This window comes from Spinacia oleracea, chromosome 4 (assembly GCF_020520425.1).
Source record: "Spinacia oleracea cultivar Varoflay chromosome 4, BTI_SOV_V1, whole genome shotgun sequence".
Lineage (NCBI taxonomy): Eukaryota > Viridiplantae > Streptophyta > Magnoliopsida > Caryophyllales > Amaranthaceae > Spinacia > Spinacia oleracea.
The window spans coordinates 141,367,116-141,377,913 of record NC_079490.1 but is presented as its reverse complement, the minus strand read 5'-3'; the positions used below and the strand labels follow the sequence as shown (position 1 = coordinate 141,377,913).

The 10,798-nt window shown below is 35.9% G+C and overlaps 2 protein-coding genes and 1 pseudogene across 2 annotated transcripts; 1 reads left to right on the top strand and 2 right to left on the bottom strand.

Moving 5' to 3' along the window:
• Positions 1–1,593: 1,593 nt before the first annotated feature.
• Positions 1,594–6,836, top strand: LOC110776232 (tobamovirus multiplication protein 1). The gene is made up of 11 exons (XM_021980786.2): positions 1,594–1,903; positions 2,390–2,480; positions 2,582–2,634; positions 3,223–3,315; positions 3,713–3,784; positions 4,675–4,747; positions 4,855–4,900; positions 4,992–5,055; positions 5,451–5,504; positions 5,788–5,865; positions 6,321–6,836. The coding sequence occupies exons 1-11, from the start codon at positions 1,745–1,747 to the stop codon at positions 6,411–6,413; spliced, it is 876 nt and encodes a 291-aa protein (XP_021836478.1). The 5' UTR covers positions 1,594–1,744; the 3' UTR covers positions 6,414–6,836.
• A 532-nt stretch (positions 6,837–7,368) lies between these two features.
• Positions 7,369–8,329, bottom strand: LOC130459485 (uncharacterized). Its single transcript, XM_056826877.1, has 2 exons — positions 8,174–8,329; positions 7,369–7,980 (listed from the first exon to the last, which is right to left on the bottom strand). The coding sequence occupies exons 1-2, from the start codon at positions 8,232–8,234 to the stop codon at positions 7,730–7,732; spliced, it is 312 nt and encodes a 103-aa protein (XP_056682855.1). The 5' UTR covers positions 8,235–8,329; the 3' UTR covers positions 7,369–7,729.
• An 810-nt stretch (positions 8,330–9,139) lies between these two features.
• LOC110776237 (fatty acid desaturase 4, chloroplastic-like) lies at positions 9,140–10,191 on the bottom strand (annotated as a pseudogene).
• Positions 10,192–10,798: the final 607 nt, after the last annotated feature.

The window sequence follows — 10,798 nt, the reverse complement described above, 5'->3', positions numbered from 1 at the left end:
AGTTTTTAGCTTCGCCCATATAGACTTATGCAGTTAAGCTCGTACCATGGACGGAGCTTAAAATTCATGAGTTTACGCCATGGTGTGAGCTTAATATGAATAAGTCTATATTATTTAAGGTTTGGATTTGCTGATAAATTTGATTTAATCTACTTGAAAAAAAAAATTAGAGATTTATATATTTGATTTAAGGTATAGACTTATGAATTTTAAGCTCGTACCATGCTGCATAAGTCTATACCATGGTCGAAGCTAAAAACTCATAAGTCTGTATCATGTACAAGCTTAAAATTCATAAACCTGTACCTAGAGCTGTCAAAAACTGACCCGACCTGAACCGACCGAACCCGTAACCGACCATGACCCGAAATTACGGTAAATCAGGTAACCCGAAACCCGACCTGTACCCGATCCGAAAAAACCGATAACCGATTTTAACCCGATGTTGTAACACCCGAACCCGACACCCGACCCGAAAATGACCGATAACCGAACTGATCCGACCGAACAATGACCCGAACCCGATTCGATACCCGACCCGATGTCAACCCGAAACCGATTGTAACTCGATGAAACCTGCTATTGACCCGACCTGTGACAACCCGCTACCCGATTTACCCGAGTTATCAATGACACGACCAAAAATTAACTTCAACGATAAATCTATTTTAATTATTTATTGCTAGATACTGAAAAATTTAACTCTAAAATAAGTTAAACAAAAATTTTTAGAATATAAAATAATTAAAATGTATAGGTTAATTATCAGACCCGAGTTTGACCCGTCCCTGAGAGTGATCCGACCTGAATTCTATTTGATCTGGTTATTATCCGATCCAAACTAAGACCCGAACCCGAAAATAAATGTGTTGCAAACCGACTTAAACCCGACTCGATAAGACCCGAACCCGAAATTACCTGCTACAAACCGACTTAAACCAGACCCGATAAGACCCGAACCCGAAATCAAACCTGACCGAAATGTGACCCGACCCGAACCCGACCTGAACCCGGGATAGGGAAAAACCCGACACGACCCGACCTAAAATCGACCCGACCGAACCCGAACTCAACCCGGATGGAATATTGACCCGACACGACCCGACCTGATCATGACCCGACCCAAACCCGACCCGATGACCTGTTTTGACAGCTCTACCTGCACCATAGTACAAGTTAAAAATGCATACGTTTCTGAAATTTTTTCCGGACAAAAAAAAAAGCTTCTTGTGAATTCGACATTCCACCGATAGACTCGGCCATATAAACATTACTACGCATTTTATCGCCGTTGATGTGGGGGCGGCGGTGCTGGCATGTGGTGGACGGGGGTGTTGGCCGGCGGTGCTGGCCGGTGGTAGTCCGATTTGGGGTAGGAAGGTAAGAGGGTAAATGAGGATGATAACTGTTGAATGGAAAAAAAAAAATATATATATTGGTAAAATAGTGGGGCAATTTTGATTAGTATGGGGAGATTTTCAGCGCTTTACCGAAAAATACTTCGTATATTTAGAAACGGAGGTTTTAAATATTAAAACAAATCCATAATTCAAGATCATTAAAATCAGGTTGAACATTTAAACCCCACCAAAACATCCTGGATATTTTGATCCCTCCCCTAATCAATCTCTCTCTCTCTCTCTCTCTCTCTGCAACGTGGGAACTACCCGTTGGTGGGGTCCTTTCTTTCTTCCAGGGTCATCCTCATCATCTTCAACTCTTCTGGGTGGGTATTGTTGTAAAAATGGCTACTTTGGCGCTTAACTCATTAGCGTCAGTTGGGTTCACACGGCCTCAGTTCGTGTCGAGTTGGTGGGACGAGATCAACGAGTCAACTCAGTGGCAAGATGGCATATTTTTCACCCTTTGTGCTATCTATGCTCTTGTTTCTGCTGTTGCCCTTGTAAACATCTTCTCTCTCTTTGCATACTATCTCCTTTTTCTAGTTCTTGTTCAATGATAATCTGTGAATTCTACTTATTTTAGTCTTTTAGTTTCTAAATTGAGGGGGAAAAAATAGAAACTTTTGTGGATTTTTTCAGCTTTTAAGATGATCAAGCTAACTTCTTTTGATTAATGGGAACATTCAGCAGAAACCTGTATTCATTTGATATTGCTTAGCCAAAGTTCAATCCTTTGGCTTCCATTGAGTTTTGGGTATATGGGGTTTTGTTGATTAACCTGGTGAAATCATTGTAATTTTAAGATTTTGGTTCAATTGAGTTGTGATTAGGTTTAGTCATAGTTTAATTTGACTCTGCGCGGCTAATTTCAATGCTTTGATTTTCGTCGAATTATCTCCAATTTTAGGATTTTGTTGATTAAATTGATATTAAGGCTGTGATTGTATTTCGACTTGGTTGAATTTGGTGAATTTGGTGATGGGCAGATTCAACTTATAAGGATCGATTGGAGAGTGCCGGAATATGGTTGGACGACGCAGAAGGTTTTCCATTTAATGAATTTTATTGTCAACGGAGGTGATTGAGAACTGCCTTTTTTGATTGAATTGTTAGTTTATCTCACCTACTTTTAAATTTATGATTTACTTGGTGTTAAAATTGGGACCTGTTTGTTGCAGTGCGGGCATCGGTTTTTGGCTGTCATATGTTTGTATTTGCTTTGAAGCCCAAGGTGAGCAATCCTTTTGGTTGTACTTCATGAAATTGTAATGGATCCCTTCTGATTTTTTCCCGTGTTTGAAGAGTCGAAGACAACATAATACAACAAAGTTGCCTAGTAAATTTTTAATGGAGGGGAGTAATTTGCCATAATATGTACATCAGAATGCTTCAAGGAATTAGTATACAGGAAATGCTTCGTACTTTGGCTTTTGAGTATCGTGTAGCTGTTTATCCGTTATTTTGATGATTTAGTAAGTTTTTAAGCCTACACCAGCATCACCTTTTACCATGATATTGTTTTGCCTATGTCAACTAAAGGTAAAACAAACATTTTCATTATTTATTACACATTACTAAAAAAATATTTACACACCAAAACGGCCCTTAAGCAGGTTACTTTCTGTCATTTAGTCCTGGAGAAATCGACTCAAGCATATTTCCATGAAATAGGCAGTGTTTGATATATCACAAATGAAATTATGTGTTGAAAGTCGTTATCTTTTGTCCTTTTAATCAAACCTTTACACCATGATGTTGATTTAATTCTACTAAGCTATAATTTTTATGTTGCTCATGGTCTTATGATATGTTTCCTCAGGTCTTAACGTCAGTAGTATTGGACTTCCCTGGGCTGCTATTCTTTACAACATATACACTGTTGGTTCTATTCTGGGCTGAGATATATTACCAGGTAAGTGTAGAAATGTTCTGGATCTATTTTGCCCGTGCCAGTATGATGCATTTATTTATTTATTATTTTTGCTTAAAAGAACTTTTTTGCTCAATGAGTTCTATAAATAAGGTGTATATTTGGCTTGTTTTGTTACTTGCTTATGTACAATATGAGCATTATCGAAATGATTATTATGAGCATGGAACAACTGAGTTGCATTACTGAATAGTACTTTGACGATGCAGCTTATGTTGTTTCACATAATTTAAGTCTCTACTTTTAGTGATTTTTCTAGTGATCCGTTAAATGGCTCTCACAATTCTTTGAGGGGTAGAAGTTCTATTAGTTTGATGCAATCATCAATCACAATGCTTATGCATGTTTGCCTGATTTTTTACTTTTGTATCTTTAACAGGCTAAAAGTCTTTCTACAAATAACCTCAGGATCTGGTACATTGCAGTTAACTGCATCGTCTATGTGATACAGGTCAGTCTTCTTTTGCTTCCTCTTCAGATTATCTGTTCAACTAATTTACTTTATTTTTATTTTTTATTCCACATCATTTAGAAAGATATCTAATGCAATATTATTTGTCGCGTCAAGTTCCTAAGAATCAATAAAACACCAATAAAATAATATCAGAGTGTAAAATCAGAGTGTGAAACTACTTAGAAGATCTTTCGGTTTCAAAATCTTTCATATCTTAACATAATGAAAGATGACTTTGATTGTATCATGCCTATGTGCCTCCCCTTGCTTTAAGTCTTGTAGAGTATTGACGGTATAACACATTTATTCTTGAGCAATCAAATAAGAACAAGTGGAATGTAACAGGATATCTGATTCTGAACTGCGAAGAATTCCCTTCTTTCCAGTTGTTACCACAGACAAATAAATGGCTAATATTATCTTATTTGTATTAGCCATTTATTTGTCTCCAACACAAACACGTTCCCTTCTCTTTTCCTCACCAGAAGCCTCATGGAAGGCACAAGGGAAAGGGTTATAGGGAACTAGTGTGATCCCTAATCCCGTACGTACTTCATATATGTTTTCACTTGTTTGGTCATGGACGCTGCCTACTCATTTGAATTTTTTAGCATAATTATTCTTCAACGTATGGTTGTATTCGTTGGAACTATTTAATAAGATCAGGCATCTTGGCAAATCACGAGGCTGGAAATGGTAAATGAATATAATGAGCTTAAGATGGGTGGTTGGGGAATGCTAAACAAAGGCAAGTGCTCTTATCTATGTTGAATAATTCTTGGAGGGGGTGGGAAAGTGTGATCTATGTGCTAAGTGTTATTTTACGTGTACACTTTGATGTCTTTCGTATTTATTTTTCAATGCTCTGAGTAAATCCGGCATGACAGGCTTTTATCTGGATATTCATATGGATGCATGATACCCGTTTTGCTGAAACCATTGGGCAAATATTCATCGCAGGTCTGTTGTGCAGTTAAATGGTTACCAAATTTGTTGGTTTCTGTTTATCTTAGGCTCTTAGCCTTGGTGTATAGTTAATTTCTCATAATGCAAATTTTCCTTTGCAGTGGTGTCCATTATAGCAGCACTTGGTTTCCTTCTGTACGGGGGAAGGTACACCATTCTTAACATACATTATTATTTGTGTGCTTTAAGGAGTAAGTAAAATCTAGAGAGGTATAAATCTTGCTGTTTGGTTTTATAGGTTATTTAACATGTTGCGGCGCTTCCCAATTGAATCAAAGGGGCGAAGAAAGAAACTTCATGAGGTTTTTCCTATCCCAATGAAACATTTTCCCATATTTTTCACTAGACAATAGATAACTTCTGCTATGTATGAGGGTAGATCTATTGAGAAACATCCTCCCCCTGTGTTTTAATTTTATTTTTCTTTCAAAAAAATAATCATTACAAACTACTGGAAAGTAGAGCACACTTAGTACCCAACTAAATGACAGTTGAAATGAGTGAGTTAGTGTTTGAGGGTGTAGATACACCTATTACTCTATTAGCTATGCAGTTGTGTTGCTATGAGGAAATCTCGCTTATCATGTATGGCTGACTTATGTAGCGTTTCTGTAAAATATTCAAGCTATGGGTAATAAAGTTATGTGATGGATTGTTAAAGTAGGGCCGACATTCTGACTCGAACATATTATTGCAGGTTGGATCAGTTACAGCAATTTGTTTTACCTGCTTTCTCATTCGCTGCTTTATGGTAAGCCTGGATCTCGGCCTTCTGTATTGCATATTTGTATGGTCTCATGTAGCCGTTGTTTCTGATATATTGGGTTTAATATCGACGAGATCATATGTTAGATGTAGTATCCCGATATTCTGATTTTACCCTTTTGCCTATTTCTTCAACTCATATGATCTTCTGATGTTGTACTCCATAATGCTTTTTTACTTTGAACTTGTCATATTAGGGTCCTTATTCGCTCTTATCACATGCTTTACCTGCTTTGAGTCTGTTCTCATTACATAAACTATGGTTACAGGTTGTATTATCTGCCTTTGATTCTGACGCATCTCTTGAAGTCCTGAATCATCCAGTTTTGGATCTCATCTACTACACGGTATTTTGTTTTTTCTAAAAGTTTATTTGAATGTATATCTCTACTCCCTCCGTTCCCTTTTGTTTTTTCCAGTTACCAGGGAGAGGATTAAAAAAAATGAAATCTTGGTATGATTGGGGTAAGAGTAATGATTAAAGTAAGAATATTCTATTTTAAGAATAAATGAAAGAGAGAGAATAAGTGGGAACAATGAATTAAATAAGGTGGGTGGAGAAATCAATGGGAATAAGTGGATAGATGAATGGAATAAAGGTAGCATATGGTAGGAAAATAAATGGTAAAACGAGGGTATTCTGGGGAAAAAGGTTTGATAAAAAAGGAAAAGATTCACTATGGGAAGAACAAAAAGGAACGTTGGTGAAACGGGAAGAACTTTCCCCAGGAACAGAGGGAGTATGATCTAGAACACAATGTATTTGTTTTATTTCTCACTTGCATTGGAATTGGAATAACAGGTTGTTGAGATACTGCCTTCCGCACTTGTCCTCTTTATTCTGCGAAAACTTCCTACAAAAAGAGCAGCTGGTCAGTACCACCCGATCCAGTAAGCTTATATTATCGCCATCATCTGATCTTTCTTTGACGAGGGTTGAGCTGAATATTGGATCTGCGCTACCATCTGAATGCCCGACATACTGTTTGCTCTGCCTGTCGAGGACTATTTCCTCTTACCTGCTCCTCCTTGTGTGTTCATGCATCTCTTTTGCTATGTTTTTGGTGTAATATTATTGGTTAGAACTAGTTGAGGTTTTTCTATCAGGGGCTTGATGTTACTACGTTTATTTGTACCAGTACATCTGAAGAGATCCCCTGATTGTATAAAGTTACATTCAATTTCAATTTCAATTTCAATTTTTATACAGAAATCCGGGTAATGTACTACCCCGTGACAATCAACAACATATTTCGATCATATTGTAGTAACTGTGAACTGATTCAAGAAATTAATCAATCGTCTGGTTCAATCATTATTATTTGAGTTGAGGACAATACCTCGTACTTTAATTATTTTCTTCCTTTGTTCCATAACTAGTGCTTTAAGCTTGGTTTCTTGGATCGGAATTCGAATCGGACCGGAGTAGTAAACTGCTGCGCTGCTGATTAGATCTAAGCATATGCTTCCATTAATGCTGAAGTTACAAACCAGAGGAAGCAAATTAAATATGATACTCGTCTTCTTTTCGTTTTTCCACAAGTCTGTCACTCGTCATTCGTCAATGTTTTCTTTGATTGTCCCAATTTATGTTTTTGCCACTTGTCCCCACATTTTCCGAAACTTAGGTATATACTATAAGGATAGATCATTTTTTTTTTTGGTGTACCACCCGGTTCACCCTTAGGGCTAATTCGGATTCGGGGCGAGTTCTGAGTGTATAAGGATAGATCATAGATGTACGCAAAATCTTATCTTATCCGATCATTGATTAATAAAAAAAAAACTGCCTATTATAGAAGGTGTTTCTAGGAGAAGACAAACTTAAACTTAAAACAAGGTACCACAACTCCACAAGACATGTAATGGGTATATCATTCTCAGATATTTATATCTGCAAGTAAATTTCAGTTACAATGTTGTACAAAACTACAAATTAAACTATTTAATTATATTTAAAAAATGAATGAAATACAAAATTAAAAGGGCCTGAAATTGTGAGGATGAGGCCGGGTTGTTTTACACTTTTACTGATGATGACGAGGATAAAATATTACATCTCGTCTCTTATTAGACTGTGAGAATATACATAGGAGTAGGTAGGTAAGCCGGGGATGACGGAGGATTTCGGATGATATAGAAATATATGTTTATTTAATTGTGTTATTTTTATAAGGCCAAATGATAGTAAGTAATTCCTAATGCATGTGTTTACATACCACAGCAACAAATATTCCTATCAGGAACCACCATACACCCTCCATCTTGACCATAATCTTTTTGGCAATCATCATTGCATTTGTCATCATCACATATACCGGCCGTCACCAAACAAGGTGGTTCACCCTCCCCATCGTTGCCTATGGGTGCTTGGCTTGGAGTTGTGGCATCATATGCTTCTTCGGATAACAATGGTTCCCAAAGAGGTAAGAAATCTGCATACGACTGACCTAAAGTAGTACCTGTACATTTCAAAACTTAATCAATTAGGTTAAATTAATTACAAACATATAATATGAGTGTATCATTATCATCATACGTGTAATTATTATGCAAACAAATCAAAAAACAGCCTTAATTTTTCATTTCTTTGCGTTTTGCATAATTAATTTTACGTATCAAATGATCAAGGTAAATAGGTAATCAAAATCTTACTGCAAAAACTAACGAGGACTAATAGCGTTAGAACTAGAGGGAGAGTTGCTGATCTCTTCATTTTTAAACAATATCGATAACGAATTTGGGATTATTATTTCTTTTTTTTGTTTTGTTTTGTGTATGATTGTTACGTAGTAATTATGAAACAACATTGTTGGTAAAATATCAATTTATATATGAGAGGCATTGCATTATTTCCTTTGAAAATTAAATTAAAGGAGATCAAAATAGTAAATGTTAATTTACCATCTAATTTGAGAGGTGTAGGAACTTAAGCTTGTTAACGTCCTCTCATATTTTTAGCATGTGAATTGTTGTACATTCCATGTTAGGCTGTACAAAGGTTCACTCAATCTATCCGTTTAAAATAAGTTAATTAAACCAATTATATATTTTTTACGAAGAGTATGAAAATCACGTAGAGGAAGATAATTCAGACTATTTACATGCCTAAATGAGGTTTCTCCCAATATCATGGAGTAACAGTTCTCGATAGATTTACTCTTGTGCTTACATTTAAGCATGTATCAGGAAGCTAGTTTGAGAAAGGAAGGATTTTGTATTTTAGTATTTTTCCTTGAAAGAATTAGTCTAGTCAATCAAATGGAGGGTTTACATTTCACGGAGTAATACTAAAAAAGAATGGTGAAGATTAAAAGATTATAATAGCTACAAAGCTACAAAGTTATTATCGATAGCCATTGTAAAATTATCCTCGTGTTTGACAAACAATGAGAACTGAATACCAACAAGGCCATTTTCAATTCTCGTAGTACTATATAAATTTTATTATCGGTGAGTACGTAAATAGATTACTAATCATTCGGATATTAAAAAAAATTACGTACACAAGTACACAACTTGCATGAATGAATGCATGTACTAGTTTATACATAAGTTAAATGGAACCTTGCACTAGTTCAACACGTACAATTAACGAAATGAAGATTAATATATGGATACATGAATACATGATTAATAGTTGTAAAAATTACATTATTTCAAAAGTTAACAAATATTTAAAGAAAAGGAAATTCAAGAAATCACAAGAAAATTGATTATATATTTATTATTGTTTTGGATAAATATGATCACAATTAATGTCCATGCCACTAATAAAAACATAAGTAAAAAGTATACTAGATACTTGTATTTCTTATCCAGCGCCACTGAGCTCCCGATCCGATAGTCAGCGAGGGTGTGAAACTCTCAGACAATTCATTTGCTTGTTGGCTAATCCCAACTCCCAAGACCTTGGCGTTACTCGAAACAGAAAGAATAAGACCATTTCAATCGCTTCAAAAACCTTATTTTGATCTAAAAATTTGTTCCAAATTCCACTTACTAATTATATGCAATAGTTACTATTGTAAGGAGAGTGGTGATGGGGAGCATGTTGAGAGCGCGACACTAACACCCCAAAATCTTGCAAGGTCACTACTATGGCGGGTAGTTTGTTCTTTGTTAAGTGGGACCATGCATGGAATTGCTGGCAAAATAGGATACAACCCGAGAACGACCCGGCCAGTGCCATTAAGTTCGGGTCATTGTAAATAAGGTGTATAGGTAGGAACAACAAGGTTATGGCTTGGGCTAGTGCATAGAGGTTGTTTGCTATTTCATGTCTTGTGATGATCCAAGGTTTCTCATGGTGTCCTTGAAAACCCTCAATTTGAGATCCAAATAGAGGAGTGTTAGCATCCCCATAGTTGTCAATGCCCCAATGGTAGACTCCGGACACAAGATCCGCCAAAATGTACCCAACAAAACCACTTAATACGGGCTTAACCCATATATTGGAATTGATTGAGACGTATATGGACTTGGCTAGGGCAATTAGCACGGTGGTGCACCCGGTACCCAACCACACTTTGCGAATCCATGTGGATTTAAAGGTAATTGATTCAAGCCCGTTTTCTATTTTAGCTTGACCCATTGTGTGATGTAATTTGGTAGTTTTTGTAAACATATTGGTAAGGAGATTATTAGTATAACCGTATGGGGTTTTTGTTTAACGGGACATATCCGCATATATTATATATAGTTGGAGGGGTGCCTTATATAATTAGTGGAAATACATTGTTATACGTGAACTTGAATGAATATAATGTACACATAGTAGAGAAATACGTACACGAAAGAATATCTTAAATAATGCATAATGGTACCCCTATTGGAGTGTATGAGAAGGGACCAATACTTGTTGTGGGCGGCAAGACGAGATGATCGAGTAATTCCATTATATAAGCCATGAATTGTCATATTGGTATAAAAAACTCGTGAATACAAAGTACAATGTTAATAAAACTATTACGTGTATTTTTTTAATTTATAATGAACTTAAACAAGCATGTGGCGTCTTATTATAATTGATGTGTCATTTGAGAGGGTATTCTTTTATAACGTACAATTTGTTATAAAACCTTCGTCGTTGTTTTACTAATTTGTTATCAGATACTTCATATGTTTTTTTTTTGACATTGTCAGATACTTCATATGTTGCTAATAGTTATAAGTAACACTTCTTTACGACAATAATTTCCTATATTGGAAAATATATTTTTTTTGTACATAAAAACTAGAAGGAAAAAAAAACAACCTGAAACCAATCTCCCGACCTCT

Bases quoted from the DNA above. Each gene is read 5' to 3' on its own strand.
- LOC130459485 (XM_056826877.1), bottom strand. From the start codon at position 8,234: ATGAAGAGATCAGCAACTCTCCCTCTAGTTCTAACGCTATTAGTCCTC. The intron at 7,981-8,173 runs GTAAGATTTTGA...TGAAATGTACAG, and splicing joins AGTCCTCGTTAGTTTTTGCA to GTACTACTTTAGGTCAGTCG.
- LOC110776232 (XM_021980786.2), top strand. From the start codon at position 1,745: ATGGCTACTTTGGCGCTTAACTCATTAGCGTCAGTTGGGTTCACACGG. The intron at 1,904-2,389 runs GTAAACATCTTC...GGTGATGGGCAG, and splicing joins TTGTTTCTGCTGTTGCCCTT to ATTCAACTTATAAGGATCGA. The intron at 4,901-4,991 runs GTACACCATTCT...TTGGTTTTATAG, and splicing joins TTCCTTCTGTACGGGGGAAG to GTTATTTAACATGTTGCGGC.